Source organism: Gouania willdenowi, chromosome 14 (assembly GCF_900634775.1).
Source record: "Gouania willdenowi chromosome 14, fGouWil2.1, whole genome shotgun sequence".
Classification (NCBI taxonomy): Eukaryota; Metazoa; Chordata; class Actinopteri; order Blenniiformes; family Gobiesocidae; genus Gouania; species Gouania willdenowi.
In genome coordinates this window covers 4,935,926-4,955,667 of record NC_041057.1, presented here as the reverse complement: position 1 = coordinate 4,955,667, position 19,742 = coordinate 4,935,926, and the positions used below count along the sequence as shown (strand labels likewise).

General features: G+C 36.0%; 1 protein-coding gene across 5 annotated transcripts in view; it reads right to left on the bottom strand.

Annotated features, from left to right (window-relative positions):
- LOC114475378 (neurexin-2-like) overlaps window positions 1-19,742 on the bottom strand; it is a 233,633-nt gene that overhangs the window by 171,106 nt on the left and 42,785 nt on the right. For all 5 annotated transcript variants that reach the window (XM_028466115.1, XM_028466114.1, XM_028466119.1 and 2 more), the window contains exon 2: window positions 3,234-4,271. In XM_028466115.1, coding sequence (XP_028321916.1) covers window positions 3,234-3,933 — 700 coding nt within the window. In that variant the 5' untranslated portion in view covers window positions 3,934-4,271. The remainder of the gene's footprint in view (window positions 1-3,233; window positions 4,272-19,742) is intronic.

Sequence of the window (19,742 nt, the reverse complement as noted above, 5' to 3'; positions counted from 1 at the left end):
TTGTTTTGTGGTATTTTTTAAGTCAATTTGTGTATTTTTGTTGTCGTTTTGTACATTTTTCTGCCATTCTGTGTATTTTTCTCTTGATTTGTGTGTTTTTGGAGTGGATTTGTGTTTTGGGATTTTGTGTTATAAGAGTAATCTTTGTCATTTTCTATATTTTTCAGTTATTTTCTCATGTTTTTGTAGTTATCTTGTTCATTTTTGTTGTTGTTTTGTATTATATTTCTCTCATTTTGTGTGTTTTTGTTGTTTTGGGGTAATTTTTAGAGTCAATTTGTGTATTTTTTCTATTTTTGTTTGTTTTTGGAGTCAATTTCTGTTGTTTTGTGATTTGTGTCATAGGAGTCTCAAACATTTTTGCAGTTATCTTGTGTGTTTTTAGAATAATCTTGTTTATGCCTGTTATATTGTATCATGTTTCTCTCATTTTGTGCATTCGTGTTGTTTTGGAGTGAATTTGTGTATTTTTCTTGTGATTTTTGGAGTCATTTTTGTTGTTATTTTGTAATTTTTTTGCCATTCTGTGTATTTCTGGAGTCAGTTTGTGTTGTTTTGTGATTTTGTGTTTTAAAAGTAATTTTTGTGTATTTATTTTTCGTACCATTTTCTAGAATTTTCAGTTATTTTCCTCATATTTTAGTTGTCGTCTTGTGTGTTTTCAGAATAAATTGTGTGTATTTTTCAGCCATTTTGTGCATTTACCTTGGGGGCTGCACAAAATGAAACTAAGGTAACTGTAAATCTTTTTGACATAGAACAAAGTAAACTGTGGCCTGTAGATTTTTGTGTTGAAGGTTATGGGAGTGGTATAGATAGTGGTGAGAACATTGGAGGACATTGACTCTGCAACTTGTGAAGATAATGACTTTAAGCACTGCTATAGCAACCCCCGCCATTAAGTGGGCTCTATTGATTATCCTCGAAAGGTTAATAAGTTAATGGGCTGCAATAGTGGAATATAATATTGATGAGATATTTCCAAAGGGAACGTTTTAGCAGCATGTTGGGCTCATTAGACAGAAGACGCAGTAGCTCAGGTGAAAGAGTGGAAAATTAAAGTTCAAGTTACTCTGCATTGCATTGGTAGCATCTCTGGTGGGCTGTTTTTAGCTAGAGAACAAGTTAAAATGATCTTAAACAAAAAAAAAAAAAAAAAAATAAATCAGAAATGTTTACTAATTGTTCCTTAATAATTCAATAGGCACACTGCTAATTTTTGTTTGATTGGATGGATACTTGTGGGGGGGGGGGTGTCCTTATCTTTCTTCCATTTTTAGCTTCCAATATCTCACGAACTGCATAATATAGAAAACTGAAATTTGGTGTAATAATAGAGCTCTACATACTCTCTTAGAATATATAAAAATATCTGCTTTACATTCTATCTGGTGGACATGCCAGCCCCTTGAAATTGGGCAAAAGTTTGTCAGGGTTTGGGTCTGGAACATGTTTGGGCCTTCAGTAAACAACTTTACATCTGCCTCAGTTCTCTGTAATTTGATCAGCTTAGAGCTATGAACATAGACTGTTCACATCACTAATGATTAATCACATATATGGATTGGTTCTTGGGTGACAGTCTCTTGAAATCTGAAAAAAACACTTTTGCAACAGATTTTCATTGGCCCATAAAGGCATATGGGAATGTAAGACAAAAATCTGATCTGTTTTAATTTATAGTATAAAAGTTACTCTTTCTTGGGATATAAAACTATTTTTCTTTAATCGACTTCTTTATTTTTATTTTGGACTCCAACAATGGGTTATTGGAATAGCAGAATAAAAGTTAATTCCTCTTTAACCTGACCTTGTAAACACTTAATTCCTAATGCTAATTTAATTCTGAATTAAACTTAAATCTGAATTTGGTGGCTGTTTTATTCCAATTTTAATTCCGAATTAAACAATTCCTCTATCTCGTAAACACTTAATTCCGCTTTAAGTTAATTCCGGTCGTTCTGCGCATGATCGACTTGCGGCGATGACGCACTGGTGACGACATAATCCAAGATGAAGTCCTGGACTAGAGCTGGGACTATATATTTAATAAGAGCCTTAATGGATATAATGAAAAGAGTGGATGGATGGAGGCACAAACATGCGGACATTAACACGAATACTTATTACGCACACACGGACATCGGCAAACGGAACAGGCTTCATTAGACGGGTGGTACTAAGACCTGGAGACGGAGTAAATGTGTCCACGTACTGCTGCACAGGCTGGAATATCACCAGTTTATCATTGTACCAGTTGTTAGAGCTACTATCTTTACCAGGGAGCAAATATTTATTCCTGGTAATTGTTTTCCGGATTTATTTACCGGTGATTAGTTCCCATCTCTTTTCCGCTCCGTGGACCAAAGTGTGTTATTGTCGAGCTGTTGCTTCAAAACTACAATCAAAATAAAGGTAAAAACAATTCTCATGTGTGGTCGTCTGTGCTACAGCCGACAATAAAATGCTTGTGTGTTTTTTCTGATAGACGTGATGCGTCACGTTCACCCCATGTCCAATCAGAACCTTTCCCAACCCTCAGACCTAAAGCGGAATTGAATACAGCCGAATAAACCGGTTTTTCATGTAAACATCAGTTTGAGAATTATTATTTCCATGTAAACACGAAGCAGAACACTTGAATTCCAGATGATTTAATTCGGAAAAACTATGTATCATGTAACTTGGCCATTAAGTGTCGTTCGCTACATTATGACACCTCTGGAGCTATGTTGGCATTTTTTGGGTTATGTGGAGGAATTTAATGGGTTTAGGTAGGGTTAGAGTTAAGGTTAGGGAACAGGGAGTTAGGGTAACGAATGGCACTTAATGACAGCATAATGTCAGTCAGTTACCGTTTTTCACGAGTAACAAAAATAAAACAACCTTTGCATCACAAAAATATTTATTATTGAAAACATAATATTTATTAGGAATAAATGTCTCATGTTCAACTTTTTAGATTTTTTGGGGTGTTTTTCCTTAAAAACACATTAATGAAAATGGAAGAAGAATAAGGATGCACGAAATTGGCCATATCTCAAAAAGTATTCATCCAATCAAACTAAAAATGTGCAGTGTTTCAATTTAAAAATTCAGGAACAATTGGTTAAAATTTCAGAATTTTTTGAGACCAAAGTGAGTGGAATGTCCTGAAAACTTGTTCAAATGACGGAAATGACTCAAAAGCAACATTATTTGCAGAGCTAACACCATTGTGGTCATTTCCTTACCTTCTTGGCAGTACCTCCCGCTGTAGCCGGTGTTGATACATTCACAGACAACTTCTCCTTGGCTCACGGAGCACAATCCGTTGTTGCTGCAGGGCGAGTGCGCTTCACAAATGTCATCCAAATCATTATGTACGGCTTGACCGTCCAGAAGCAGCGGCAGTGCCTCCCCCAGTTTCAAATTGGCTATGAACCCCCTGAAAGTCGGCTCGTACTTGACGGTGCTGGAGGTCAGGGCGGAGAGACGCACGTCGGGCGAGATCCCGCCCACGTAAAGGTCGCTGGCCACCACCATCTCTTTCCTCTTGGACTTGACCTCGGCCGTCTTCTCCTCGTTGTCGACCACCAGCCTGGTCTCTCTGTAGTTGCGCGTGAGGAGGACTCGGTGCCAGCGTCGGTCGTTGACGTAGGTCTCCGTGTGGACAGTGGCCGGCTCGGCGCAGTGGATGGTGAAGCGTAGCTGGAGCCTTCCGTCGGCCACCAGGAGCTCCAGGAAGTCGCAGTTTCCTCCGTCGTCCACGTAGAGCACCAGGGCTTTGCTGATGTTGGTTTTTACGATGAAGCTAAGCTCGCCTGTTGTCTTAGCGTCCCACCTACCATAGCGTGTCCACTGGCCAGGAACACCCTCATAGTCCAAAGTTAGTCCTGTTAGCATTAATGCAGCTAACACAGTCAACACTAAGGCTTTGATGTACACGCCCATTATGGTAACAGCTGGTGGATGAATAATAAATGCAACAGATTCGACACGGATTAGGGAAAGGTTTGTATCTCAACAGTTGTAACGAAGTCAAGAACGCAGAAAGTTGCTTTAGCCCAGTCTCTGTATCTGGATTCTTTTTGCCATCTCTCCATCAGGGACAAGAACAACTGATGCACATTGCGGACCACTTTGCTTTTACTTTGGATCTACAATCCTGTGTGCTTCTTCTTCTTCGCCATCCAGTGTCTTGTCCTCCATCCAGGACGTTCCCCGTCACTTCTCCATTGGTTCCTTAGACGTCCAGTAGCATCAATGAAGCCTCTGTTCTCCACATGATCCTAGGACGGGAAAGAAAAATGTGTCATGAGCAGAGGTGAAAGTAACGGATTAAACGTACTCACGTTACTGTAAATGAGTGGCTTTTATGGGTACTTGTACTTTTTGGAGGATATTTCTAAATCAGTGATTGACTGAGTAAATTATTATTATTTTTGTTTTAAAATTATTAACAGACATTGTGAAACTACACAAAATTAAATGACCAGACAACAATCAAATGCATCACATCATAGTCGACCAATCAGATTAAACATAATGTACGGCGCCAAAACAGCATTGAATTGAGGTCATTTTCTCAGTTTTAGAGTTCATAAATTTAAGTATGCTTAAAGGCTGATAATTTTTCAAATTTTGAATCGAATTCATTGGTTTTTCATAAAAAAAAAAAAAAAAAAATTTAAAAAATGGACATTTTGACAAACCTTTTATTCTATACAGATGAGTTTTTTGTATTTTTCTTGAGTACAGCATTCAATCAAGTAACAGTCCTTCTACTTGAGTACGGATACATCAGTACTATTTAAACCTCTGGTAATGGGTGATTGGTTCACATACAAGTAAATAAACTACACATAGCGGAGAAAAAAACAGCAAGTGGATGAAAGTGAAAAGGAAAAATGCGCATTCAGCCCTGGTAACTACTACTACTATTGTGTTATTCAAGGCAACAGGCTCTCAGCACATCTCAACACAGGTACTTCAGTCCAAGCACGAGCATTTATTTTAGAAAATACTACAAAAATATTCTGCAAACTGCAGAAATGAATGAAACATCATAAGTAGGTCCATGGATTTATTGGTGCGATGCATGGTAATCACCAACATAGGTGACGTCGATTCCCTAAATCAGAGATGGGCAACCTTTATTACAGTTGGAGCCACAAAAATATGATTTTATTGAACCAAGGGCCACATTCATGTCAGCATTTAAAGTAAATCCCAACGCGAGCATTAATACAAGAAGAAAAACAGCTTTTCGGTAACACTTTACGTGAAGTTTTATACATAAGGGTGACACTATCCTGTCATTATTCATCATTAGCATGAATAAGGTGTTATGAAGGCTGTCATTAAGTGTCGTTCGCTAAATTATGACACCTTTGGAGCTATGTTGGCATTTTTTGGGTTAGGTGGAGGGATCTTGTGGCGTTATGTCGGGTTAGGATTAGTAAAGAATGACACATTATTCATTCTAATGACAGGGGTCATGTCATAATACTTACATAGTTGGTCAACATACTTTCTCCATGTCATAATAATGACATTGTAATGTCAGCCTTATGTATAAGACTTCAAGTGAAGTGTTAATTTGTGTTTTAGTTGTCATTTTGTATATTATCCTGTTATTTTGTTTATTTTTCTCTCATTTTGGATGCACTTGATGTTGTTTTGTGTGTATTTTCGTTCTTGTGTTGTATATTATTTTATCATTCTGTGTATTCTTTTTGCCATAATGTGTGTCTTTAGAAACATTTTGTGTATTTTTTCTGTCCTTCTGTGTGTTTTATGTCATTTTCTGCGTTTACTTTGAGGGCTGCACAAAATTAGCCCATGTCTGCCATAAATCCTCTGTGCTCCCTAAATTCCAGCAAAACTGCAAACGCAGGCCTGAGGTTGGAGGTGATGAAAAGATACAAGTCGGAGTAACAATAAAACACAGTGTGTCTCACTACAAGGCAAAACAACAAATGGTTACGGACTACAGCACATCACATTTCAACCAACAGATTTTACCACAGCAGTTGGAGCTAATAGCCTGGAGTCAAATTACAATCTTATCCCTTGGAACTACTTTATTAAATACCACAAATTTATACAATAACAATAATAATAGCAAAAGGTTAATTTGCTATTATCATACAAAAAGGAAACCAGGAAGGATATTATTTCACACACAGTCGTTGGTGTAGCCACATCCTGATATTGTAGCCAAAACCTAAACAAATAGAAACAGATATAAACAAAAGTGCCTGTACGTTTTTGTGATCACGGAAAAAAAAAAAAAAAAAAAAAAACAGAATTCACGTTCTGAAACATGTTTTATTTTTTTTCTCCTTACATGCATCTTTTGGGATAATATTATACATTTACAGTTTTGCACACCATCTTTAACCAGAAAACGGGTGATCCAATGTCTACAAAGTAGAGATGTAACGATTAATCGTAAGGCAGTTAAAAATCGATTCATAGGTATCACGATTGACATCGATACTTTGAAAATTGAATCGCAGTACTTTGTTTGAACAGCAGAGGGCGCTATATATTTATCCCTTCTCTTGTCCACCAGTGTACCGGCAGGCGGAATCTGCTACTATTTTCTTTCTGGCCGCCTTCTACTCTTACATGTTAATGTTACATGTTAATAAATGATTCATTACCCCTTTAGCACCGAAATAATATCTGTAATATTACGTGAATATCTGTAAAAGTCACGTTTAGCTCTGTCTGCTAGCATAGCATCTCTCCTTCACTGCAAGAATAACTATAGTACATGCCAACCGACCACTGGGTTACCAGCGCCCTCTGCTGGTCCAAACAATTATCTGACGTAAATACGATTTTTTTTCTTTTCTTTAAAAAGTCCAATTGTTAAGGCACAAAAAACATTTTTAGTTGCACTTTTAAAAAGAAAAAGAACTATTATGCAGTTTTGCATTGTTTATTATAGAACCAGAATTTAAATGAAAAGGCTTCTTCTTCATTTGTATTATTCCTTTATTTATTTTATTCAAGATTTATTTTTAGTTAAATTGCATTGTTTTGAATAGTTTATCAAATGATTCTTTTGACAATGAAAAATAAAAGGAATATAGTACAGTGTTTTCTAGTTTTTTTCCCAAAAAAAAAAATAAAGGAATATTTTTCAGTCATTATTTGTCTACAGTCCCATTTTGTAAAATAAATCGGGAGAGAATCGTATTGTGAACCCAGTATCGTGAATCGAATCGTATCGGGAGTTGAGTGAATTGTTACATCCCTAAAAGAAAACATTACTTGTTCTCTAGGTAAAGCTTAGGGTCAAATTGACCCCAGAGGGACATCAGTGCCTGCAATACAGTACGTGTTCAGCACATTGAAAACATTTTATAAAAAAATGTATGCTTAGTCAATTGTACGTATCAAATAAGGAAAATTCATGAAATATGAAGCAAAAAAAGGCAACTATTTGTTGAATAATAAACAATGCATGGGGTCAAAATGACCCCAAGGATAATAGGAGCGTTACAGAATAAACTGTAGATGATACAATCTGGAGTTTTTATAAAGCTGCTCTCAGTCAGTCCAGATTATCTGTGTTTATATGTTTGCTTTGGAAATAATGGGAATCTTTTGAGAAAAAAAAGGTAAAAATATTACATAAAAACATATTTAAGTAAATTATCACTGCACAAACTAGACCTAAAGAAAAATGAAATACTTGTATTTAAGTAGTGCAAAGTAACTGCACTATAAGCGTGTGATATACAGTAGCTTTAAATCTGCTTTAAATCAAGCCACCGTCACCTTTATTCACCAAATCTAGATGTTGCAAGAAATATTGCACTGAGACAAATAAATCTCAGGACTCCAGGGTATGAGAAACCCTTTCTGACAGACGGGTTTATCATGGGAATAGCTGCATCCTGGAAGGTCATAAAAACTGACAGGATGAATTGCAATTTGCTCGGGTCAGAATCAGGTGTGATTTCTGTGGCAGCCGCTGTGTATGTGAGCAATTTCCACGTTGGGTGAAAAAAAACAGACCTTGATGCATGTATTTGTTCGTATAGCGACTATAAATAAAAAGCATGCGGCGTTTTCAAGTTAATGGCATTGCGACGTGATAACTGTTTATCATTTAGACTCATTAGGAGAAAAAACACTTCATGGAGAAAGAGAAATGAGGCATAATGTTGGGGTGGAGACAAATTTGCAAATGTGCGCCTCCTGCTAAGAACAGTGTGTGATGAAGGAGTAGTAGTATGTTTGAATGAACTTTTGATTAGTCGCTCTGTGTAAGCACGCTTTCCACCAACGAAATAAAAGAAACAAGATGAATATGGCAGTAATGACGACGTTTAAAGGGTTTTTTGAAAACAATATTCAGACAATCACATTTTATACGGTGTTCAGTGCAAAAGGTACTTCTTCAGGATGGGTTTTGAAAGCTATAGAGCTCAACTAGAGTCATAAATATTATTATTATTGAGTTTTCAGTTGATTAGATAAGCATCATTGTTTGAAGTTTAAGGAGAATCACGGATTATGTTAAAAAAGTGGTGATTGCTAAAGATTTAAAATTATTTCTTTAATTAAATGCAAGCAAACGATAGATTTTTTCCCCCCTTTTCAGCGGCAACTATTATTGCCAGGGTTCTAATTTTTCACAGCATAGGGCACGTGCCAAACTCAAGGCCCAGGGGCCAAATCCGGCCCTTAAGACCGTCCAATTCGGCACGCAGGAGAAAGTAAAAGAGAGAAAAAGCATGAATTATTCTGTATATTGCCAAATAATTCAGCTGTACATCTCCCAGCCCTTCTAAATACACAAATGCAATTAATCTCCACAATATTTGGAGGATTGCAATGTTCCCATGCATGACTGCAGTCAATTTAAATCTCAAATTGTTCAAAGAACTCAATTTTCCTTTAATTATATTATAATTACCCCCAAATTATATAAAAATTGGTCACAAAATCAATAAAACGTAAAAGAGAAAATCCTGTGTATCGCTTATTGCCTGGATATTTTTGGCACTTTACATACTTTATGTATCATTTATACTTTGAAGTGCAAACTTGGGGTCAGATTGACCCTAGGGGTGAAATGTGTCAGTAATATTTGAGCATAATAGTAGGGTAAAGTGTACAGGAGTCATTCTATAAAATCACTAATTTCAGTTTCCATAAGTCATTTACTGTGATAAATGTACATAAATCACATCTTATTGTATTTAAATATTAAAAATAAACTAACAAATGAACTTTTTTTTTTTTTTAGCTCAGGGGCCAAATACAGACAGCAGATTTTATATGGGGGACAATTAACAATTTCAACATTAATGTGCCCTAGGTTGCACTTCCACATATAAATGATATGTAAACTATGTAAGAGACCGGCAATATATACAGTAATATAACATTTCTTGATTTTTGGACCAATTTTGGTCCAATCTGGGGTCAATCTGACCCTATGGGTAAAATGTGCCAGTAATATTGATGGGTAAGAGGGTTGGTTTATTTTAATTAATTGACAGCCCTAGTTATAAATCTTTCATACACACTCCGCCAAGTTGGCTGCAGCACAATAAATAATTTGTTTCTTCATTCTGTACTGGTTCGCCAACTACAACATGTTTCTAAAATACACGTTTTTGTACTGTGGGAGGAGCTTTGATTACCTGAAGTAAAGTCAAGTGTTTATGCAGCGTAACAACCAGGTCGACCAGCCCCTTAGTTTACAGCCAAACCAAAAGCCAACCTCCAACAGAAGTGCTAACGCTACATGAAATGCTGCCTAACACATTTTTTGACACATTTAGATTTAATTCCTCCAAAAGTTAGTGTTTTTTTGTTGTTGTTCAAAAGCAAGAAAGACAGAAAGAGAAAAAACACTTTGACAGTATTTACTGTACAGACAGTATCAGCTTAGCTTAGTGTTTTTCAACCTTGGAGTCATCTGAAATGTAGTAATTACTGATTAAAAACAGATATTTCTCATTTTATCACCTCTAGCTCGGGAGCCACATGGGGCCCACGGTCTAATTTATTGTGGCCCCCCAAAGTAAACGAACAAAATGATTAAAAGAAACACAGACAAAAATATGAAACACAAAAATAACTGAGAAAATGTCAACATTACACTAAATGACTAAAAAAACAACATTACAAAACAATAGAAAAAAGAAACATAACACAATATAAATATTAAATGTGAACAGAAACACACAAAATTAAAGAAAAAAAAACCACACACACAAAGATAACAAAAATAACACAAAAAACATATATAAAATGTAAACGGAAACGCACAAAATGAACCAAAAGTTACACAAGACGACTAGAAATACACAAAAATAACAGAGCAATGTATGAATTGACAACAAAAATACACAATACGATTCAAAGAAACGTATAAAAATTAAGAGAAAAAACCCCAAAAAGACAAGAAAAATAACACAAAAAATATAAAATGTGAACAGAAACACCTAAAATTAACCAAAAGTTGTAGAAGATGACTAGAAATACATAAAAATAACAGTAACCTATGAATTTACAAGAAAAATACACAAAATGATTTAAAGAAACATACAAAATGAATTGCTGATTAAAAAGTATATATATTTGAACATGTTTTAATTATTACATTCTTATTATGAAATTATTTCTAAAATTAAAACACGACACAATCTCAAACAACTATAAATCAGGTCAAATAAAACAGTATAAAAGTATCTCAGCTACTCATGATCAAAACACAAATCTAGGAAAAAAAAGTCTTAGGGGTCACCAGAAATTGTGATATGGAAATGGGGTCACGATCCAAAAGGGTTAGGAACCACTGGTTTAGCTTGTATCATGTGAAATCATTTTGCTGACTTTTTTCCCAAACAGGATGAGATACACCTTTGTGTTCAAAGGCAGCAGAGGAAATGCAGATCAGGGGTAAAAAAGCAGACAACGCCAGGGACAACGCGTGCTAAATTCCGACATTTCACTTCCTGCTTTAGCTAATCTAGCAAAATAAAACGCTTCCATCCCAGCTTCCACACAAAATCACATTTTAAAAACATGGAAAGGAAACCAGAAAATGTGGAGAATATATACACAGCAGCATTAGCCATGCTGTGAGCAACTCTGTTCCACTGAGAAGAAACGCTGCACTCATTTCCACAACTAAAAGCGAAACCCAAAACTAAGAATCTAATCCAGCAGTCTATTAACATTGATTTTTGACTTTCTTTCTTCATAGCCATTTAAAAAAAAAAAAATGTTCCAGTCGCGGGATGCATTTAAATCAAAGAGACAGGATGTTGATCATCAAAATGTATTTGGGTCACATTAGAATAGGTTTGGGTTGACTTCAGAGTAAAAGCAATTTAGAAAAATCTATAGCTTTTTTTATTCAATACCACAAAAAAATTTGCAGTCACTGTGTGACAGAAAGAGACAGAGATAAAGCTTTTTAATGTAAGGTAGTTGGCTGCATGCACCACATATAGATTTATAATAATAAATCATTGTACAAACATGGGCAACTGGCGGCTCAGAGGCCACATGTAGCCCTCTGACTAATTTTGTGTGGCCCCCAAAAAATAAAAGCACAAGTTGACTCAGATTCTACACAAAATGACTTGAAAAAACAAAGAAATAACAACAAAAATGCACAAAAAGGACAACAAAAATACAACAAATGACAAGAGAAATCTACAAAATGACTCGACACAAACAAACAGAATTACAATAAAATTTACACAAAATGACACCAAAAAATATACAAAAATGGGAGGAAAATGTGCAAAAGAACAACAAAAATACTTTGACAACAAAAATACACAAATTGACTACATAAATACAGTAAAATACTTGTACCACACAAAAAACACTGAAAATACACAGCATGAATTCAAAAATAGATAAAACGAAATCAAATCAAAGAAAAATATACAAGTTAGAACAAAAACAATCAGAATTACTCAAACACACTCAACATTAAAAAACACAAAAATACACAAAATGTCTAATGACATACACAAAAACAAGAAAAACCCAGAATTACTTAAAAAAAAACAACATACAAAAATGGCAATGACTACAAACATAGAGCAAAATACTTGTATGACACAAAAATACAATGAAATCAAATAACAGAAAAATACACAAGTTGACAACAAAAATAAACAAAATTACTCAAACACACTCAACAAACATTAGAAAAAACAGGCAAAACATAGACAAATTCACTCTTGATACACAAACACACACAGAATGCCTCCAAAAAATTTACAAAAATGGAAGAAAAAAAAAGCAGAAAACAACAAAAATACTAAAATTTACAGCAAAAATACACAAAATGACTACAAAAATACAGCAAAATACATGTACCACACAAAAAAAACACTGAAAACACACAGAATGAATTCACAAATAGAGAAATCAAACTAAAACAATAGAATAATATACAGGTTGACAAGAAATACACAACATGACAAATATATACAAAACACTAAAAAAAAGCATACAAAAATATGCTTTTTTCCTCTATTAATGCTTGAATTGGTCATTATTCTAAATGGTGTTGATAATGTGAGTCTTGAATCAAATAATCACATGTGTATGGCCCCACGCTGTGATAACAGTAACCCATCTCTGTCATAGGACCACTTTAAGTATCACTCAAGGTTTTGTCTGGATTCAAAGTGCTCAAGATAGGTTTTGCAGAGCTGAGAGTTCCAGAGTGAGGAAGTTAATCTGATACCCTGGGGATGGACGTGGGTCAGACAGAATCACTTCAGGTTCAACAATCACTGATGGGGCGTGTGGAGAGACCACACAGCTTCAGTGCTGCGGGAACCACAACCAAAACCTTTTTTTATTTATTAAAGAACCTGACGGGAGACGAATAATAGCGAGCAGAAAAAAACAACTGAAATGAGCTAATTAAGTCAGCTCTCTTTGTTTCTCAGAAATTTGACAGGTGCCGAATGCCGAAAGCATTTGACACGGGAAATCATAACATCTTATTACACAAATTAGAATACATGGGACTGTATAAGCAGGCTATGCTGTGGTTCACACAGATTACATTTTGTTGCATTCAAAAGACTAACTTCTCTTCTTGTGTCAAAATGTGGTGTACCACAGGGATCCGTCTTGGGGCCATTGTTGTTCCTGATATATATATATATATATAATATTTGTGTGTGTGTGAAGGAGTTGAATAATTCCCATAACATTTGTTGTCAGAGTGTGTGTGCGTGCGTATCCCTTTAACGACAAATGAATGCCCTAGTCTCTTGACTATGTGTGGAGTGAGAGAGCGTGTGAGACCGAAGCAGATTGATTATAAGCTGTGTGTCGTTTTTAAACCGGAGTCCCATGTCAGACTCAATGTCTGCTGTGAAGCAACTACATGAGAGTTGGAGATGAAGCTGTGGAGGCAGACCACACTGGAACTACGTGAAGCCTCCACTAGCATTAGGAGCAAATACATACTGTATGTACCGACTGTGGCATTGCAAAACCTGCTGTTGCTCATAGTCCATATTCACAGGTGCACAGCGGGGGTGGGGCTATACACACACGCTGTCCACCACCATTCTGAAATGTACAGAAGTGTCCGCGATGAAAGCGGAAGTAAACGGGAGGCATCGCTCTGCTTTAGGACTCTCTTTTAACGTGCTCGGGCTGAATAAGATTTAAAAAAAAAAAAATCGGGGCTTTCGCCTTTAATTTGTCCTCTGCATTTAACCCATCCCTGAGGAGCAGTGGGCAGCCATTTTGCGGCGCCTGGGGAGCAGTTTGGGGTTAAGGGACTTGCTCAACATCCCACAGTGACGGCCCAGGTGAGGCTTGAACTGGTAACCCTCCGATTACAAGCCCAGCGTCCTTAACCACTAGCCAGTTACGAGTTACGAGTTGACGAGTTAGTGGAGGCAGACATGGTAACAGGTGATCAAAAATAGTCCAAAAGTGGGAAAATGGTGGCAAGAAAAGAGTGTAAAGGGACTAAAATAAACCAAAAGCAGTCAAGAGTGACCAATAAACGGGCAAATAAAGAGGGACCAGGTGGTATGGAATCGCTAAAGATAGTTTAAATGAGCAAAATGTGGCAAACAATAGTGAAAAAGGAAAAATATGTGGAACAAATATAAGGCAAAATGTAGGATAAAAAGAAAAGTTTATTTCTATTGTATTTATTGGTTTATTTAACAGGGACAGCGTACATTAATATCCAGATAGAAAATTTAGATCTAGCCAGAAGGCTATTTTTCATCTGTAGTTCTTGGACAGAATGTTAAAAAGTCACCCTAAAAGAATACAATGTAAAGGAAATACGTATATAATAAAACAGAGTGAAAAATGTAGCTACATAATAATAAAAAAAAACAGTATTTGATAAGAGACAATCATCAGATGTTTAAAGACAAGTTCATAAAACAAAACGTAAAAAGTCACCAAAAGGCACAGGTTAGTGTTGGTATGAGACAGACTGTATGTGGTTTGATTTGTGGTGGTGACAGGGACTGAGTTCTACTGCTGTGGGACGTTATGGAGAAGGTTCTCTGACTGAAGGCACTTCTGCAGAGAGGAACATTACAGTCCTCCCCGTACTGCTCCTTGTGTGCTGCAGTATGATGTGTTTCTGATAGTTATGAACTGACTGAGGGGAAGAGAGGACTGACCTAGAATTATTTTGGAAATTAAACAGAGATTTGAATATTTGATGTCATTTTCCCACTTTTCCAGACTGTGCTGTTCTAAGATATTGCAGTAGTGATAGCGTCATCGTTTTTTTTTGTCCAGTATTTTTGATTTGATTACAGAGTGACTCCAAAGGTTTGAGTGTGGCTGAGTTTGCCTGTGACCAAGTTGTTAAACAGCAGGTGATATGTGAGAGGACCATGGCGTACGTGATTAGAACATTAGAGATGCCTGCAGTGAAAGGTGTGACCTGATGAACCTGAAATTTGAAATATTGAATTTTACTCGTTGACAGAACTTTTTTTTTTACCTGAGATTTAAAAGTTTATTGTCGATTATGACACAAAGATATTTCAATTCTGGGACTACCTGTATCTTTTCTCCTGCAACATAAACACCTGCCTCATTATTTGGGTAGTTGTACCTGGAGAAGAACATTGCAACGGTTTTGTTAGTGTTGAGTTTTAATCAAGACTATTGTGTGATATCATAGAATGCGTTACCTTTGCTGCGGCTTGTGTTGTGTTTTTACCATGCATATAGATGACAGTGTCATCAGCATACATCTGAATGTTGACATTGGGACAGACTTGAGGGAAATCGTTTATAGAGAGAAGACCAGAGGGCCCAGAATGGATCCCTGAGGTACACCTGTAGTCAAAAGGAGGGGTGGCAAGTGGTAATTCCTGACTCTCACTGACTGTGATTGCTGCGATAAATAAGTTTATGAATTTTATGGAACCTGATGAAAAGTTTAATTTGCTGAATTTAGTCATCAATACTTGATGGCTTACTGTATCAAAAGCTTTCTTCAAGTAAAGAAACACAGCACCACAACACCTCCTTTATCCAAAAGCTTTCAGATATGTTCAATAAAGAAACAGAAGTTTCTGTGGAATGATTGGTTCTGAACCCAAACTACATGGGGTGTAAAGAAAATAGAGTATTGTTTAGATGGGAGATTATTTGCTGCGCAATGACTTTCTCTGCGACTTTAGACACTGTAGGTATAATACTGATAATTACTAACTGTGTTGGAATCACCATTTTTGTAAAGTGAAATGACAGCTGCTGACTTCCAGACATTTGGTATGCTCCATGGGAAATGGAAAGATTGATTATTTTTTGTTATTGGAGTAATTAGTGTGGGACTGAGTTCCTTTAACAGAAAACAATCTCTACCAAAACATGTCCTTTGTTCGGGATAATTTAAGTGACGTTAATGTATGTGCAACATCCGCTACTGAGACATTGTTTAAACTGAAAATGGTCTCCATTACATTAACAGGGCAGGCTTTAGTATTACTGGACAGAAAACATTGTGCAATCTTAGCAACAGATTCAATAAAATAGTCGTTAAAAGCATCTGCAACTTCATCTGTTTTTTCTTTTTTATATCTTCTCCTGTAAGTTTCTTTAGATGCTTCCAGATTGTTTTAGAATCCATATAATGCTTGTTGTGAATAGCCTTCTGAATCCGTGTATCATTTCTTCATTCGTTTTTTTCATTATGTAACAAAAACATGAAAAACAAAACGTGACGCGGAAGTGAAGCGTTACACATTCCGAGATACTGTATCTTTAGCTCTGCAACACTTAGGAGTCTCTAAATTCTCCGAAACGTCCGTGAGGAGGTTCTGTGTCCAACACCAGCTAAAGCGAAAAGGACACGTTTCAGATGCACAGTTGGACGCAGCGATCTTGTCATGTCGAGCTGCCGTTAGCATAGTCGTTAGCGTCGGATGAGAGTACACTTCCGGGTCACGTACTTTGGCAAATCGGTAATGGAGAAAATGAATAAAGGCGCTCGTTTTCCATTTTTCGTTTTCTGTACCGAAGCAAAAGAGCTTGAATTTGAAAAACAAGGTGTTTTTCCGTTTTTTTCCTTTTGGTTTTGGAAACAAATATCAAATACTGAGTGTTTTTTTTCGTTTTTCATTTTTTTGTTGCATAATGAAAAATGAATGAACGAATGATACACGGATTTATAAATCCTTCATGATTCTTCTTTGGTATTCCAATTACCTCCTGTTCTCGGACACGTGGGCAAAATAAAGAATAATATTGTGATCAGAGAGACCAACTAACATGTTATAAGATTCCATTATTCTCTCAGGCCGGTTTGAAAAAATGAAATCAATCAAACTACTTGATGTTGTGATTCTTGAGAGAACCATTGATCAACTAGATAAGTTGAAATTTATGGGCTATTCTTTAAAGGTTCTTCCTGCATGATGTCTCTTTGTTCAAATTGAGTTCTTTGAGCAAACTATCAAATGTTTCATAGAAGCTAACATCTGATGATGGAGGACGATAAACAACAATGGTATTACAAGACATTTGCGGTGCTTGTGTCACATTTAAAGCTATAAACTCTAATTCATGTCTACTCAACCCCTGAATATTACTTTTTATGTATATCATGACACCACCAACCTTTGTCCCTTCTCTGTCTTTTCTAAAAATGTCATAGCCAGGAATTTTAAGCGCAGCTTAGGGAGAATTTTTATTGAGCCAAGTCTCTGATAAGCAGAAATAGTCCAGATTTGAACTGAGTAAAAGATGATGGATTTGTTCTACTTTTGACACGAGTGGTTTTCACTGGGCTACAGTTAGCTCATTTGGATGAAAAGTGTCCAAAAAAATTAATGAAAGGACAAAAATGGGATAAAATTGTAAAATAAAATAAATAAATAAAAAGTGGATAAAAAAATAGGAAAAAAGGAATATTTATTGGCAAAAGGAGCAAAAATCTGAGAAAAGTGTCAGAAAATGGGACAAAGGAAGTGGCAAAATGGCCAAAGAAAATGCGTAAAAAGGAGTTTTTAACCCCTTTTTAAGTTTTTCTGGGGGGAAAAAAATTGAAATTAAGACAAACAGTCACATGTTGAGAATGACTGACTTAGTAACAGCATCTACGTGGTGTCGGTGATAATGTAGTGGACTGGTCTGGACACAAAATGCCAGGCCTGAATATTTGTCCCAATATATATATATATATATATAAAAAAAACAAGATTGACGCAACAATAACTCACCAGCCTTTGAATTACTTACCCTACCGCTTTGATATTCTCATAGTGATTAAAATGCATGAATATGTTTGATGTGATCACATACAGGGTCTGCATCTGCTTGTCACTGACGTGCAGTTTGAGTGTATATTTATAAATATACATATAAAGGAGGTCTTCCTGTTTTCCTGCATCCCTCTGCTGCTTGTATTGCTTTCCTCCTTCATGCTTCAAAGAGCATCAGCATACGTTCTTAAATTATCCCCGTTATCTACAGTTTACTCAAGCCTGTTCTAGGATTAAAACACAGAGAAAAAGCAGCAGCATGTATATGTAGCCAATGTACCACATGCTGGGTTCTCTCTCTCTCTCTCTCTCTCTTTAGTTCTATTCCTCCATCCATCCTTTTTTTTTCTATTAGAGAACCAGCGGATGGTTGAACATCCAGTCATTCTGCAAATGGAGCCTGCGTGCACGAGCATATATGCAACAGCGATGGGTGTGTGTGACCGATCGAAGACAGAAACTGCTTTCAATATGCATCTCACACCTCGTCTGCTGGAAGTACGCAGGGGTTCTTTTTTTTTTTTTTACTCACGCTATGTGTAGATGACGCTGGGAGCCAAATGGGCCACGTCTTTAGAAAATAAATGCTTAGACAAATTACAAATATCTAATGAAGTATTCATAGTGCTCGAGCACAGCTTTTGGGGGCCTGAGATTCCCCGAGTGTGTCAAAGCAATTTCACAAGAATCTGGAAATAGCCTCTGCTGAGATGATGCACAGATCGGGTGAGACACACAACTCTGGATTAACTGAGAAGTTCCAAAGAGAGGCGTCAGCTGACAAAGACGCTGTCAGAATGCAACAACCCTGCTTCTGAAAATAATAATTTACCAACACCTAATGCACTGTTTTTGAATCTTGAGGCTGTGACCCCATGTACGGTCGCCTGTAATTTAAATGGGGTCCAGAAATGTCTAGCTCATTTTATCACCTCTAGCTCAGACATGGGCAACAGGAGGCAAGAAAAAATACACAAAATTATTTAAAATCTGAAGAGAGTACACACAAAATTAACCTAAAGTCGCACAAGACGACTAAAAATACACAAAAATAACAGAGAAATGTATGAATTGACAACAAAAAGACAAAATTCCTCAAAAAACATACAAAATGATGTATATATTGCTCATGTGATCACCTCTAGCTCAGACATGGGCACTCAAGAAGACAACAAACATACACAAAAATAACAAAAGAAATCTAAATTACCCAAAAGTTGTACATGAAGACTTAAAATACACGAAAATAACAGAAATGTACAACTTGACAAAAAATGATTTAAAGAAACATACAAAATTAAGGAAAAAAAAACAAAATAAATATAAAATATATCAAATGTGACCAAAAACACAGAAAATTACCCCAAAGTTGCACAAGACGACTAAAAATACACAGAAATAACAGAAATGTGTGAATTGACAACAAAAATACACAAAATATTTTAAAGAAAAATACAAAAATGATGGGAAAAAAACATAAAAATATATAAAATGTGAACCGAGACAAACAAAATTAACCGGAAGTTGCACAAGTCGACTAAAAATCCAAAAAAAAAAAAAAAACAGAGACATGTATGAATTAACAAAAATGGACAAAATGCCATAAAAAACATACATAAATGAATTACTGATTAAATATATATATATATATATATATATTTTGCTCATTCTATCACCTCTAGCTCAGACATGGGCAACAGGAGGCCCTGAAAATACACATGATAACACATACACACACACAAAAATAGCACAAAAAGAAATCTAAAATGTGAACAACCTAAAAGTTTCACAAGATGACTAAAAATACACACCATGATTTAAAGAAACATACAAAAAAAAAAACACACACACACAAAAGGACAACACAAATGTGGACAAAGACAAACAAAATTAATGGAAAGTTGCACAAGACTGACTAAATAGGCACACAAATAAAAGAGAAATGCATGAATTGACAACAAAATACAGACAAAATGCCTCAAACAA